At 34.5% G+C, this 16,658-nt stretch overlaps 1 protein-coding gene and 1 pseudogene across 2 annotated transcripts; one reads left to right on the forward strand and one right to left on the reverse strand.

Moving 5' to 3' along the window:
* The first annotated feature begins 295 nt into the window (after positions 1-295).
* Positions 296-2,661, forward strand: LOC107822244 (pentatricopeptide repeat-containing protein At4g16390, chloroplastic-like; annotated as a pseudogene).
* Positions 2,662-5,159: 2,498 nt separating this feature from the next.
* On the reverse strand, positions 5,160-8,248 carry LOC107812849 (heavy metal-associated isoprenylated plant protein 7). 2 transcript variants are annotated; one of them, XM_075224597.1, is made up of 5 exons: positions 8,111-8,248; positions 7,876-7,996; positions 7,251-7,444; positions 5,709-5,799; positions 5,160-5,589 (listed from the first exon to the last, which is right to left on the reverse strand). In XM_075224597.1, the coding sequence occupies exons 2-5, from the start codon at positions 7,928-7,930 to the stop codon at positions 5,237-5,239; spliced, it is 693 nt and encodes a 230-aa protein (XP_075080698.1). In that variant the 5' UTR covers positions 7,931-7,996; positions 8,111-8,248; the 3' UTR covers positions 5,160-5,236. The 2 variants fall into 2 exon arrangements, with proteins under 2 accessions (XP_075080698.1, XP_016493508.2); XM_016638022.2 differs by having other exon boundaries at positions 8,106-8,238.
* Positions 8,249-16,658: the final 8,410 nt, after the last annotated feature.

The raw sequence follows: 16,658 nt of genomic DNA on the forward strand, positions 1-16,658 counted from the left end.
GAAAATTCTTTTTCAGTTTTTTAAAAAAAATATTTTTGTAAGATCTGGAAAAAAAATATTTTCGTTTTTTTATTTTTTAGTAAAAAAATTAAGTTTATTTAAAAGTTTTACAAAAACATTGCCTTTTCGGTATGGTTAATGGGTATGAGTCTTTTTAATTAATTAAAAAATATTTAAAATTGGCCAATAGAATAATTACATGTGTTATTTTGTTTAAACGGTGATATATTTGAACCAAATATATAGCGACACAAATATATTTGGACTCAAGAATATTATATTTAAACAAATTTCGAAAGCATAGAGTATATTTTACCTTTTCCCAAGTGAAAATGGCGTCTACTCCATGCTCTACACTATTGTCTCGTCTCTACGAATCCAACACCAACTTCACTTCTCTCCAAAACCTCAACTTCCCCCTCAACAATAAGCTTCTTCACTCGAAATCTGTTACCTTAACAACAACCCATGTCTCATTACAAGAACAATCCGACATCTTAAATCCCACTAATTCCCGAAAAACCGCATCTTCCTCAAAAAGTAGCTACATCTGGGTCAATCCCCAAAGCCCCAAAGCTTCTCAGTTGAGGCAAAAATCTTACGATTCCAGGTATGCTTCCTTAGTGAAAATGGCTTGAGTCTTTGGATTCTTGTAATCCTGTAGAGGAAGATATTTTTAACGTTTTAGCTGCTTTGGGTGATAAAGTAGTAGAACAAGATGCTGTGGTGATTTTGAATAACATGTCTAATGCTGAAACTGCATTTTTAGTTTTGAAATACTTTCAACAAAGGTTGAAATTGAGCAAAGAGGTGATTATTTATAACGTGACGTTGAAAGTTTTGAGGAAAAGTAAGGATTTGGACAAAACAGAGAAGTTAACAACAAACAACAACAATAACAACAACCCAGTATAATCACATTAGTGGGGTCTGAGTAGGTTAGTGTGTACGCAGACCTTACCACCTTCTTTTTTGGGCGACTCGAACTCAGAACCACAGAGCAGAGAAGTTGTTTGATGAAATGCTTCAAAGAGAGGTGAAGCCTGATAATGTAACTTCTCTACCATCATTAGTTGTGCTAGGCAGTGCAATTTGCCTGAAAAAGCTATTGAATGGTTCGAAAAGTTGCCTTCTTTTGGGTGTGAACCCGATGATGTTACTTACTCTGTGATGATTGATTCGTATAGTAAGTCTGGTAATATAGATATGGCGTTGAATTTGTATGATCGTGCGAGAACTGAGAAGTGGCGTATCGATGCTGTGACGTTTGCTACGCTGATTAGGATTTACGGGGCGGCTGGGAATTTTGATGGGTGCTTGAATGTGTACGAGGAAATGAAAGCGCTTGGTGTGAGGCCTAATATGGCTGCGTATAACAGTTTGTTGGATGCTATGGGAAGAGCTAAGAGGCCATGGCAGGCGAAGAACATCTATGCGGACATGATAAGCAATGGGCTCCAACCAAGTTGGGGTACCTATGCTTCCCTCATTCGGGCATATGGTAGGGCTCGTTATAGTGAAGATGCTCTTAAGATCTATAGAGAAATGAAGGAGAAGGGATTGGAGCTGAGTGTGGTGCTATATAATACTCTTCTGGCAATGTGTGCTGATGTGGGACTTACGGATGAGATTGTTAACATTTTTTAGGAGATGAAAGCCTCAGGGACTTGCCAACCTGACAGTTGGACGTACTCTTCTCTAATCACCATAAACTCCTGTAGTGGGAAGGTCTCGGAGGCGGAGGCCACATTGAACGAGATGATGGAAGCAGGGTTTGATCCAAATATCTTTGTCCTGACCTCACTCATCCAGTGTTATGGAAAAGCAGGCCGGACAGATGATGTTGTAAGAACGTTTGATAGACTGTCAGATTTGGGATTATCTCCAGATGAGCGGTTTACTGGTTGTCTTCTTAATGTGTTGACGCAAACACCAAAGGAAGATCTTCATAAGCTGACTATCTGCCTTAAGAAGGCAAATCCGAAGCTTGGTTATGTGGTGAAACTCCTGGTGGATGAAGAGTTTGTTGAAGAAGGGTTTTTTAAGAAACATGCTGCTGAACTTTTGGATTGTGTAACTACTGATGTCCAGAAAGCTTACTGCAACTGTTTGATTGACATCTGCGTCAACCTTAATCAGCTGGAGAGAGCTTGTGAGTTGTTAGATATTGGGCTAACTCTCAACATCTAAGCTGATATTCAATCTCGAACTGCAACTCAATGGTCTTTACAGTTGAAGAGCCTCTCTCTTGGGGCAGCTTTAACAGCATTACACATCTGGATGAATGACTTGAACAAAGCGCTTGAAAATGGGGAAGAGTTCCCATCACTGCTTGGAATCAACACAGGACATGGAAAACATAAATATTCTGAGAAAGGTCTGGCAGGAGTATTTGAGTCACACCTTAAGGAGTTGAACGCTCCATTCCATGAGGCACCAGATAAGGCCGGGTGGTTTTTGACTACAAAAGTTGCAGCTACATCATGGTTGGAGTCTAGACGTGCTCAAGAGGTGGTTGCTGCTTAGCAATGGGTGGAGTCCACGATTATTTTGTCGCTCTTACTTTGATCAAGGATCTTAACGGGGCAGGTTCTTTGTTCTCTGGCCTTGATGATTATTGTGCTACAGAGGTTTTGTACTCTTACATCTGAAAGCTACCTTCCGTAGATCTCCCCTTGTTTCTATCCAAAAATAAAAGGTACATTCCGTAGATTATTCGTTGTTTAGGATAGCTCTTGTTTCTAGATGGGGAGTTTTGAATTTTGAGTCCGTTAGCTTTCCTATAAGGATTCTAGTGTATCTCTTGCCATCAGCAATAGAAAAAGAATTGAGGAAAAATGAAATCATATTAATATTTTGGCTTCTACCATAACATCTAATCATATCTTGCATAGGACAACACTAAAGTAAACTGATGGAAAACTTGGAAGATGTTTTCTGTGGCATAAGTTACTGTTTTATTCATACAGAAGTATTTGGTACCAATCTACTGTTTTCATTTTACTGGAGCAAACATAACTAGCTTTTTGTATAAAAAACCGGAGCGGCAGATATCTTTTCTTAATATGACTGAGGTAAATTTGTTGACAAGGATGTCCATTGTCTAATACACAGATATCCATCCATGAGTTGTGATGACTAACATTTTTCTTTGCTTTCCCAAAGGAACCTTTCTTGCATTTCGGTCAACTGAGAAGAGCCTTTAAAAGTAGAATCCTATTTTGCAATCCTGGTTTCCTATAATATGCATTGTTTTTACCCATGCACATATTTCTTGAAGTTAATATCAATAGTTCAATTACACAAGAAAATTTAGTATCAGAGATAAAAATGAGCATACTCGCTGTACATTGTACAACGGAGGGCATTGCTGATTAAATACTTGCAAACAAAAATTGGCATTTACCCAAGTGACTAAGTTTGAGATTAGCATCAAGCTGTTCAGTTTTGCTGATATCTTTGTTTTTTTGCGGGGAAAGAAAGTGTGACCTGCATTTGATCCATCCATGGTTTGAGGCAGCACCAGATCTCCTGGTGAATATGAGAATATCCGTGTATCCTATTTCCACCTCTATCCCATCTTCATCCTGCCACCCCTGTATTGTTATCCAATCTATCCTCATCCTTGTCTTCCACTTTCTGAGCCTATCACCTAATATTTCTCCACGGCATGATCTTCCATTTCCGTTACATTTGTTGTTCATGCCTCCATTTTTTAAATTTTCTCAAATCCTTCTCATTGTTGGTTAACCAATTCTCAGATTCGGATAAACCATGGCTCAATTGACCTCACTTTGTCTCATCTTGAGAAGATCATTTTCATGTCTTCAACATTGTTGAGGAATGGTTCGATATGCTCCTATCAGCTACCCAAGACGACAAGCACTGGGTCAAGAAAGTCAGAGCTAGTTATCCTCACCAAATGTGCACTTTGTGGAAATATTTGAAGGTCACTATGTGTATCTGGATGTTCAACTTCATTTGGTAATGGTATTTCGTTTTCCGTCTCACTGGCTATTTAGCTATGATGTTCGGGAGACGTCTCCATATATATGTTGTCGAAATGTAGTGAAACAACTATGACGATTTTGGCACTGTTGAGATCACACATGATTAGTCGATTATTGAAGATTTTGTTTTTGTATTTTCTTTTGCTTTTCAGTTTTAATCACCTAAAAACTTTCTGACTCTGAGTTGGAAAAGAGCTTGTTGGGGGTTTTCCTTGTGCAGTTTCTCTCCTCGATATAAATCTTTTTTAGTCAGAGAAACTGAAGTTTGGTAAACAGAGATTATAGCTAAGTTCATCATTCTTTAAGTTTCCTCCTCTTCATCTTAGACTTCTTCCTCGTCGGGAAGTTAACTTAGGCTTGAGCTCATGAACCTGGTCCAGCTTTTTTCCACTTGCGTACGTACATCTTTTCAATATAGACATTAGTGATCTGACTAATAATCTAATATAATTTGACTAGCCTAATTTTCTCTGCTAATAAAATAGCAAGTCGTTTTTCATCTGATCTACTATGCAACTTCTGCTAATCCTGTGATTATAATAATCCCATGATTATTATAGTTCGAGAGCTGAATGGAACTTGCTCAGTTACAAGTTAGTGCGTTCAAAAGCTCATCTGTGAATATTCAACGACAGCAAATCCCCATCTTTTAGTGAATTGTTAGCCAAATGAGCCAAGTCAAGTAACACAGATGTCATCTTGCCTTCTGTGTAATATCCCTCCAAGTTAAATGTCATCTTGCCTTCGTCAAGCCAGCCAATTAAATGACGTCTGGATTCTGGAAAAATGTCATGTTCGTGTTTTTGGGGTGTTGGATCTCTATTTTCATAGTCCAGGACCAAACTTCATAACTAGGCCCAATCGGGTCAAAAGCTCAAGTTATTCTTTTTCTGTATATTTCATTTCATTGTGTTAAGAAGATACAAAGGGCCACACATGTACACGACACTTTTTAGGCATCATTTCGATAATAATACAGAAGCTCTCTCTCTTCTCTGAAATTAGGGATTTGTATTTTCAGTTCTGCCTCAAATCACTTTCGATTTCTTCGCTTATCAAATTTAGAGACTTCATTTACACTTTTTCTTCACACTCATCAAACAAGAAACTGAAATTTAAAACACGGTGAGAAGGCAAAAAATGATGTAATAATAGTAATAAACAACTCAATTGTCAATCGATCATGTTTATAAACAATAACTAAAGCATATATATAGCTGAAAAAGTTACATGAGAGAGCAAGCATGAGGATTTTCATCACTGAAAATCTGAGGGGAATAATTAGCATACTCCATATTATAATTGTAGTAGTATTTTGCAGGCAAATATTCATTTTTCTTAATGTCTGTCTTGTTATCATCTTCTCCTTTGCTTTCCTCAGCTTCACCTTGTTTCTTTTCTTCTTTATCTTTTTTCTCTTCTTCTTTCTTCTCAGTTTCTTCCTTTTTCTCTTCATTCTTTATAACTGAAACTTGTTTTCCAGTTCTCTTATAAACATCATTAGCTATCTTCTCTGAGTCGATGACACCTTTTACTACTACTTGATTTTTTACAAGGTCTGTCGTAACAGATTCTACTCCTGCATTGCATTTTCAAAATAGCAATTAACTTGATACTGTAGCCTAGGTTATAAAACCAACTCCTGAACCATTTTGGATTACTAAGGTAACATGTGAAAACAGTAAGATATATATATACCTTTAATTTTGCGGATCCGTTTCTGCAAAGCTTGAGCACAAGCATCACAATGCATTTGAACGTTCAAGACAACCGTTATTACCGGAGGAGGCTGCCAGGAAAAAAAAAACATTTTTCACACTTCCATATTAATTTAATTAATCAAGGAATTTTTTTAAAAAAAATGATTGGCAAAGTGAAAAAAAAGGCACCTCGGTGCACAAAATATTATGTGATCACGAAGGGTCCGGGGATGGACCGCACCCAAAGTGGATGTGATGTAGGTAGCCTAGATGCAAGCATCAGCGACTGATTCCATGGCTTGAACCTAAGATTTATAGGTCACAAAGAGACAAATTTACCGTTGCTCCAAGGTTCCCTTCGATTGGCAAAGTGAAACAAGAAACTTAAGCCGTGAATTTATTTTGTGTCAAGTGAAACAAGACACAAAATAAATTCACGGCTTAAGTTTCTCAGTTTGGCATATAGTTATTGAATTGTCCTACATCGGATTGTATATGGTAACTTGGTCTCCTTAAATAGTTTTGGACAATCCTTATTCATTTTTGTAACACTACAGCCGTTTAGCTAGCTCTGAGTATATTCAAGAGAATGTACATACAAACTAAATGATTAATTATATAATATTCATTAATACACTGATGGCATCCTTTTGTGTAAAGATTTAGGTCCAAATCAGTAACTCAACAACCAAAAAAGCATTTCCAATACTAATTTCATGTCCCAAATCATGGTAAGGAAAGCCAACTATAATTTGCATGTCGCAAATAATTACAGGGGTAATTGGTCCTGCTAATTATAAGTGGTTGCTCATATGATATTAATTTAAGTCATTCGCCAACCAGGCTTTCTTTCTTCACATTAATATTTTCAAGATAAAGCCAAGCTTTAATTTGTCTTGTGATTGTTACTATTCCTAAACTCTGTATATATATAGCCAACACCCTAAACATTTCAAATATTGAATGTTAATCCCGTGAATTCTCCTAGGTCCCATCTCATTATAAGATGTGCTCATATCACCAACAAATTAAGGTTGCGGTTAAGTGGTAAGTAGTACTCCTTCACCCTTTATCAGATGTCTTGAGTTCGAGTCCTTAGTGGGGAACCACTGTTGTTAAAGAGCGATTTATCTCAAGGCGGAATTTTTCGACACGAATACAGATTTGGTTGGGCTCCGATGCGGGTATTGTTTGCTGGCTGGCAGAGCTGGCCAGTTTCAGTTCCTTTAGCCTAATTAAGAGGTCATGCAGCAGCAAAACCTTGACTGACCCTTGACCTCTGGCTATATATTGCAAACCCAACTGTGGGTCAAACTTCTCCCCGGGTCCCATCTAAGCTTCATATAATTAAATGTGCCCAGTGGCTACGTAGTCCAGAATATTGAATTTCCAAACAAGACTTAAAAGTATAATTTAAAGTTTATGAGTTCAAAACTTAGAAATAGAACTAAAGCACTGTTCAAGTAACAAATAATGAGACAGAGATGATTATCCACAAGTATATATAGAAATAATAATGAATTAGTAGCAAGTAAATTACCTCATCTTTTTTCTCTTCTTTCTTTATAATTTCCTCCTTAATTTCTTCTTCGGGTGGCTTAGGTAAAGGTGAAATGAGTTCAACTTTTCGGCCACTTTTGTTTTGGACCCTTTCACACACTTTAAGAGGGTCTGCATTTTTGCCTTTTACCACCACCTTACTGGCCTTGTAATCCGCCATTACTTCCTCTACTCCTATAGTTCCAATTTCACCATCAAAAATCGAGTTTAAGTTTCGTATATAAACTCATAAAATCATATCAAGTCCTAAACCATACTTGTATATATATTACTCAGTCCGATCCACAATAAATGACCATTTTATATCAAAATTCATATATAAAATAAAGTTAATGTCTTTGTTGGAGTATACTCTTCATTCATGGTATTAAATGTTAAGCTTGGGAGTTAATGAATTCTTGAATTTAAAAACGTGCAAAGGATAATGGGAGATAGAATAATTAAATGAAGATTATTAAATTAATGACTTGTTTTAGAAAGGAAAAAAATCTCCTAGAACCAATAAAAAGAACAAATGGGATTTGAAAGATTTTGCAATGCATTTAAGCAAATAGCCAAAAAATTGAAAACCAAAAGAATGCAATGGAATTAGAGGATAAAGAGACCTTGGAATCTTTTCAAGGATCTAGCAACTTTTCTAGCACAAGCTTCACAATGCATATCAACCTTTAGCACTATCTCTTCTTCCTTCTTCTCTTTCTCCTTGTTTTCTTCCACTTTCTTCTCCTATATGTTCAAAGAAAATAAGAAACAAAAACATAGCTAGAGTACCTACATTGATATATAATGTTATAAATATAAATAGTGTTAATATAAAGAGGTTAAACTTAATTACCTCACCCATATTAATGCAGCTCTTTAAACAATGCTGATTTTCAATGAATTTGAAACTCTGCAAATGAAAAACCTCTCTATTTTAGTCTCTATTGTTGTTTTACTGCTTTTGGTTGGGCAAAATGAGAAGAAAGCACATTTAAGTAGAGGTGGACAGAGGCCCAATGAATGGTGACATTGCAAATCTGACCTGGAATTTTTGAAATTGCATTAGTGGTCCATTTGCTGAGTCAGCATCTATTATTTGTCCAAGTTGTCTACTATCGGTCATTTACGTTACTGTTTACTTTTATTAGTTTTTAGTCAAAATTGTCCCTTATTTTTGGGGTAAATCTAACTTTATCCTTTATCTATTACCCTGAGCACTTATTGTCCTTTAAGTTTGTTAAACTTGAGCAGGTTTAGTCCACTAACAAAAGACCCAAAGGGAGATCAAAAAACTAACAGTGATTTCACTGAGTCAACTAGGTAAAGAAACTTTTGATGCTCAAATTTTGCAGAACCGATATAGTGAACCTAAACCTATTTAACGGGTCAGGTTGACCCGGTTTCGGACCGGCCCGGTGAAAGGGAGCCGGGTAGGGTTGGGTTTGGGGGATTAGGGGATTGGTCCGTATATACTGTTTTACCGGTTAACCGGATCGGTCAAACCTGGTCAATGAAAGTTACTTTTGAACCGGTTAACTAGACCGGACCGACCCGGTTCAACGACTATTTTCTTAATTATTTTTAAAAAAATTATCACACTTGTTTCTACAATCTTAAAGGTGATAAAGGGGTGGGTCGGGTCGGGGCCCTTAGGCTCGGAACCGTTCCAGTTCAATTTTTCATCGGATGAGCCCAGACTAGTTAAGCTCGATTTTAAAAACTTGGCAACCGACCAGGATTAGTGACGATCGGTCACTATTTTTCTCAACCGGGTCGGGGCGGTTAACCGGTTCAACAATAATTTTTATTGACCGGTCCGGTTAACCAGTAAAAAAAATATACGGACTAAACCCCAAATCCAGCCCTACCCGGCCCCCTTCACCAGTCCAGGCCAGTCTGATTTACTACCGGTCTAGACCGGTCAGGAACCGGGTCAACCTGGCCCGTTAAACAGGTTTAGGTTCTTTACATCGGTTCTGCAAAACTTGAGTACTGAAAGTTTTTTTACCCACCAGTTTGGATCTTTTATTAAGTGGACTAAATCTGCTCAAGTTTAGCAAACTTGAAGGACAATAAGTGCTCAGGGCAATAGATAAAGGACAAAATTAGACTTACCTCCAAATGTAAGGGACAATTTTGTCTAAAAACTCTTAAGTGGACTAAAACTGCTCAAGTTTAGCAAACTTTAAAGACAATAAGTGCTCAGGACAATAGATAAAAGACAAAGTTAAACTTACCCCAAACATAAGGGACAATTTTGGCTAAAACCTCTTCCTTTTATCTCCCATTTTATTATAGTCACTGTTTTAATTTACTTGTTTTTTCCCCTATCTGATCTTTGTTTTGAATGGATATAAAAAGGAAAATTTTAATTATTGAACTCTCTCCATGACTCCATCTAAAAATTAAAGTTGTAATTTAAAAGGAAAATTTTAATTATTGATATAAAAAGGAAAATTTTAATTATTGATATAAAAAGGAAAATTTTAATTATTGAACTCTCTCCATGACTCCATCTAAAAATTAAAGTTGTAATTTATTTGACATATATGACCATTTAAATTGAAGAACTAAAGATTTTAAATAAGCAAAACCATATTTGTGGATTTGGAGAGTTATATAATACAAAAGGCCGTTGGGAGAATGTGTAGAGTCTTTTTGTTTTAGGAAAACTAATAATTGTAAAATAAAAAATAAGCAATTTTCTGATAGAGCGAGCTGATAAGAAATTGTTAATGAACTTTAGAATTTTTACATGTCTCCTAAATTAAAGGTATTGTTTGGTGGCTAAATTCTTTTTAAGAATACATATATTAATTAACTTACAACAATTGTCAAAACAAATAGTGGATGCATTAACAATTTGTCTTCAATAATTTAAAGTCTTGAAATATTTGTCTTTGATATTTTGTTCTTCAATTCCTATAATATCCAAACAGCCAATTCCAAAGTGCAGGTTATACCATAATAATTGCAAAAGAATATTGAGAGAACCCAAAACGGCCAAGAAAATTCGTACACTTCAGATATGTCAAAAGGAAGATTACTTTTTGTATGTATAGAAAGATATATAAAATCTCTGAATTATTAGGTGAATGGAGCCAATGCATTTTCCAAAGGTCCCCTCTTCCAATTCCCTATATATGAGAATTAATAACTGAAAAGAATAGAAGAGAAAAAGAAAAAGAAAGTTGAAAACGGGGAAACTGAAAATCCTAGCACAATATTGGGTTGTACATATCAATTAATTAGAGGAGGATCTTCAAAGCTAGAGAAGGGTGAATGGACATGGAAACATGAGGAAATGAATATTAATCCTATAAACATTTCTTGTGTTTCATTCGCAATGATCCACTATAAGTCTAATAATGGCGAAGTTAGAACTTTATACAAACGATTTTTAAAAAATAATAAAGATCACATGTATAAGATTTGATCCTATGACGGTTATTTTTGGATTCGTTGTCATTTTACTAGACTTTTTCTTATGAAAAATCAAAAAAATTATTTTTACGCTATTTGTATAATATAAACTTTTTTATTTATTTTAAACCTCTTTCGCCAAAAAATTACAATGCATATATAAGGCAAAATATATTTTTACTTCTATATATTATGTTTTGAATCCATTTGACATAAGTCCAAAAACATATCTTAGTAGTCAAAAGGTTCCATTTGAGTCAGCCCAATGGCCATTTATGAAGTGACATGTGTGGTGATAAAATGTTATCTCCTCGTCATAACTGGTCTTTGTTATAATGAAAAGAGTTTTTGAAGATGATTGATTTATGAATCTGTCTTCTTGTTTACAAGTTGACGCCTCCACTATCATTACATTACTCACACTTATGGACTATAGTGTTCCTCTAATTCCTTTTGGTTTTTCTTTTGCTACAAAATGAGAGAATCGACAGTAAAGAGATGAATTGCCTCATCTCAATAGAGTTGGAATGATCATTTAAACATATGTCACATCAAATTTCATAACATAATTTAATTGAGACAGAACGATGGGTGTACTACGTATATACCTAAATATTTAAACATGTTAAATGATACAAAATTCAAGTTGAAGTCAATTATATATACTCCTCTCTATAAATAGCAGGGAAAGCATTTGTATAGGAAAAAACTCTCTACTATATATTATACACTTCTATGCTTAAGAGATTTCAGCATATAAATCTCATTAGGTTCGGTTGTACGTACATGAGACTCCTTTTATTATCCTTTTACTTCACTACTAAAAATTACTTATTTACCGACGCAAATCACCGACGGACGTCTCTCGGTAACAAGATTGTATCGAAGGAAGTCCGTCGGTAAGTGGTAGGTAGGTAAAACCTTCCTCGGTCAAATAAACCGACAGAATCTATCGATAAATACCAATGGATCCCATCGTTAAGTCATCGGTACATTTCTGACAATAGTTGGTCAAATAATTTTACTTACCGACGGATATCCGGCGATATATTATAAAATAATATAATATTAATAATATCAATACCGACGGATATCTGTCGGTAAATTAAAAATAATAATTTAATATTACCGACGGATACCATCGGTAAATTTAGAATTTTAATTTAGTAATTCAAAAATTAAAAATATGAATAAATTCATATTCCGATGGATATCCGTCGGTATGTTCAACAAAATTTGAAAATTTGGTTCACGTCTACTGACGGACTCCCTCGCTAATTAAGAATTATGGATTGAAAATGAATAAGTGTTCCATCGAACTCGGTCGGTAAGTCCCTCGGTAAATCTGGTATATTTTTGGCAGGGAGTGCCTATTTTTTGTTGCACCACCTGCCAGCCAGAATTTTACAATAGAAACAGAAATGCAACCACAATGAAACTCAACTTAACAACAACAAAACTTTATAAATTATCCAAACATCCAAATTATCCCATCAAACATCAAAACTATCCGACCAAACTTCAAAATGTAACATTCAAAATTAACATCCAACTAAACAACAATCCAACCAAACATAAAATCACTCATTCTTCGGATTCCCTCTCATCTTCTTCATCATTTATATTATTTCCATCACTTTCATCCTCTTCATAAATGTGGCTTTTTTGGCGGAGAATGGAGCAGGCCGATTAAGTGGTTCACTTGAGCCTTAAGGGAGTCGATGTCATTCCTAAGTGCGTCTCTAATCTTCTCTTCATGCTTTTTTTTTTCTCGTTCACCTGCATAGTTTCTAGAAAGTTGTTGAATCATTCGCCGCATCTCCTTAAGGTCCTCATTTTGTACGGTGGCGGATGTCCCAATACCTTGTAATTCACAAAAGAAAAGTGAAAAATATACACGAAGAGTTAGAATAGAATAATTCTGCACCCATTGAATCATTGATGATATCACTATTGTTTGGCATAGACAAGATCAATGTTTGATTTCACCACTAAATGTTCATTAGGGTTATTTCAAAATGGATAGTGAATTGGAGCTAAAGACAAAACAAACATGAACAGAAAAAGGAAATGATTAGGGGTTTGGTTTTTTAAGTCGACTATGGTAGATAGGAATCAAGAAAGTATGGGGCAAAATATTTTTGTCCTACCAACTACCATCAAAATAAAGTGTTAGCTAGCGTTTGGTCATAGATTCTTAAATTTGTTTTGAAAAAATTGTTTTGGGTGAAGTTTGGCTTGAAGATGAAAATGTGTTTGGACATACGTTTTCAAAATATATTTCCCAAATTTATTTTGAAAAAATATGTGTATTATTAGGGATTTGGCCCAAAACCAGCTATTGAGCAGGTTTTGGGATATGAAATTTTGTCAAAATATAGGCAAAAGTTATGGCCAAATATGTGTTTGCCAAATAAAACTCAAGTTTATTTTGGCAAAATCTATGTCCAAACGGGTCCTTAGAATTCAATCTTCTAAAAAGGCTCAGAAATAGTACTAACAAACTCATTTTGTTAGAGCTCTACTCCCTTTTCAGAAAAAAGCCTACTCCTTTTGTCTCTTCCCTCTATGAGTCATAATAAATAATTTTTTTTCTTTGGATAAATGTTTTAAATCAATATAAGCTACAACAAAGCCAAATACAGAAATTGAATTTATGCTAAAATATAACAAGGACAGTTAACCAGTCCCACCACAATTCACTATCCACGTGCCATTCTCTATAAATACCTCTAGTTATAAACACCTGAATCACCCTCACTCACCATAAAGATATCTAAGCTAACAGACTCACTTGTCTTACACCTCCCATACTTGAAAAAAGTTAACTTCTTTCATCCTTATAAACATTCTGATAATTGAAATTAATAGAATGCACTATCAAACAGAGTCTTCGAATAGCAGATGATTAAATAAGTATCCCAATTAGAAACAGCTGGCATTACCATCATAAATAGGAGACAGTTCAAAAAATTGCTTTCTGTTGGGGGAAACAATAATGAAATCAATTATCTATCTTTAGAAGGTGCATATGCATCAGGAACAATTTTAAAAGTGCATGATAATTTCTTCAACCTGTTACAATTTGACATAGTAGAGTTGAATGATTGTATCTGATAATCCTGCAACATGTCTACCTAGATGCTATAAGTGATTTATGACACATTTTCCTCCTATTAATGAAGTCGTAAAGTTATTTCTCATCGTGAGATGAGATTAGCATGGATTTACCAAATGGCAAACCAAAGATAATCTTCAGCTTCAATCTGAGAGCTAAAGGTCCCCATTGTTTTTACTTACAAGTCAGTTTTTGCCACAAATCACAAAATTTTGTACTATGCTGAATTAAAGAAAGTACCTTTGCTGCGATATCTACATAATAAATAAAAATAACCATTACCATTTCAGAAAGAAAATCAGCAAACATTATCAATATTGAAAGGTCAAGTATCCACATTTTGCAAGAGCCTAGTGTATGATAATACATAGAAGCAGAAACTCTAAAAAACTCAAGCTAGTTATACACAAATTATTATTGCAGTCAAGATTCTAGTACTAAAAAATTACCTTTTATTATCACTAAGTAAGAATAATCAAAATTTTCAAACATACAAGAACCACATCTGACAAATCTCCGCACTAAGCGAAAGTATATACGTTGCAGTCCACACGCGAGGCGATAAAAATTGTGCTCGAAGGAAAGGTCGTATGCTCTACCCTTGTACACGCCTCCAACCACGTTCAATCATAATGGGAGAGAAAAAAACTCACCGAGATAAAGTTGCATGAAGGTCTTAGTAGGGTTTTGCTCTTTGCCCAATTCTTATAATGGCAACGGCATCGGTCAAGTCACGTCCACTGCATTATTTCTCTTTACCCAATTGAAATGGGGACAAAAAAGCCACACTAACACCAACCACCGCTTTCGCAGCCGCGAGTCTCCTTCGTCTACAACTGATAACCACCTCAATACATCCCAAACCACCGACTTGAACGGAGGTTCTGACTCCGACAAGCTCCCAGTAGAAGAACAAAGACTATAAACAAAGACAAGCTCCCAGTAAAAGAAGAAGAACGGCAAAAAGAGGAAAACGTGTTGTGAAATTTAGGGGCAAGAAAGAGTGTAATGAAGGTGAGGTTAGAGGCTGAAACGGCGCAGTTAGGAAAGAGGTAAACCACTCAATTATCTTAATTATCAAATACTTTAATTCTGTGTAGTGGAATTTATGTGTAATATTAAAGTTTCTGAAAATATTATGCCCATAGTTGTAATATTTTCAAGCAAATGTAGTAATTAGCAAGATGTGATCAATTATTTTATTATTCCTTCCCGTCCACTTTAATTGAGTTTTTAGATGTTTTAACATATATTAAGAAATTCATCTTTTAGCATTAATTAACAACGAAATTGACCATGAAATATAAATAATCCTGATAAAGTGTAATTCATCTTTTAGCATTAATTAACAATAAAATTACTATTAATAATTTAAAATAAATCATAAGCTAATGTAATTATTAATTTACAAGCTAATTTCTACTAAACCACTTTTACGTAGTTAAGTATCAAGTAATTGTCTAATCAATCACTAATATTACTTAAGGATATCACTAATACACTTCTACTTAGTGTAGTTATCATTTTATAAACTAATCAATGGGTAATATTTCTTAAGAATACTGCTAATACACTTCTACTTAGTAGAATTTTCAATGTATAGGCTAATCTATCACTAAATTTTCTTACCTGTATTACTAATACATTCCTACTTAGAGTAATTCTCAATGTATAAGCTAATCAATCAATAATAATTCTTAAGAATACTATTAATATACTTCTACTTAATTAGTATAATTATTAATATATGAGCTAATCAATCACTAATATTACTTAAGGATATCACTAATACATATCTACTTTTTATAATTATCAATTTATAAGCTAATTAATCGCTAATATTTCTTACTGATATTGCAAATACACTTCTGCTTAGTGTAATTCTCAGTGTATAAACTAATCAATTAGTAATAGTTCTTAAGACTATTAGTGATAAACTTTTACTTAATCAGTATAATTACTAATAGATAGGCTAATCAATTATTAATATTACTTAAGCATACCACTAATATGCATCTACTTTATGTAATTATTAATTTATAAGCTAATCAATCGCTAATATTTCTTACTGATATTACTAATACACTTATACTTAGTGTAATTCTTAATGCATAAGCTAATCAATCAGTAATAGTTTTTAAGACAATACTAATACACTTCTACTTAATTAGTATAATTATCAATGTATAGGCTAATGAATCACTAGCGTTACTTCAGGATACCACTAATATTACTTAAATAATCACAAACATTTCTCACAAATAGCATTAATACACTTCCATTTAGTGTATATGTAACGACCCGACCGGTCGTTTTGAACATTTACGCTCCTTTCAACTATTTGAAGTCTTAAATAATTTCCTACGAGGTATTATCACTTGTATGAATTTTTGGTTTTGGTTTAAAGGTATTTCAGAGTTAGCTTGGAAAAATAAATTTTTAGGTTGAAAGTTTAAGTTGAAATAATTTACCGGATATTGACTTATGTGTTAAAGACCTCAAAATTTAATTCTGATGGTTGCAATAGCTCCGTATGGTGATTTGAACTTAGGAGCGTGTAAGAAAAATTATTTGGAAGTCCGTAGTGGAATTAAGCTTGAAATGCCGAAAGTTAAATTTTGGGAAGTTTGACCGGGGGTTGACTTTTTGATATCGAGGTCGAAATATGATTCTGTAAAATTGAATAGTTTCATTATGTCATTTATGACTTGTGTGCAAAATTTGAAGTCATTCCGGATTGATTTGATATATTTCGGCACATGATATAGAATTTGAAAGTTCAAAGTCCATAGATTTTGATTTGAGGTGCGATTCGTCGTTTTGATGTTATTTGATATGGTTTGAGGCCTCGAGTAATTCCGTGTT

The sequence above is a fragment of the Nicotiana tabacum genome, chromosome 11 (assembly GCF_000715075.1).
Source record: "Nicotiana tabacum cultivar K326 chromosome 11, ASM71507v2, whole genome shotgun sequence".
Taxonomy (NCBI): Eukaryota; Viridiplantae; Streptophyta; class Magnoliopsida; order Solanales; family Solanaceae; genus Nicotiana; species Nicotiana tabacum.

Excerpts from the sequence above, each read along its gene's own strand:
- LOC107812849 (XM_016638022.2), bottom strand. Across the intron at positions 7,445-7,875 it reads ATCCTTGAAAAGATTCCAAG|GAGTAGAGGAAGTAATGGCG; the intron begins GTCTCTTTATCC and ends TTGGAACTATAG. Across the intron at positions 5,590-5,708 it reads ACGGATCCGCAAAATTAAAG|GAGTAGAATCTGTTACGACA; the intron begins GTATATATATAT and ends AATGCAATGCAG.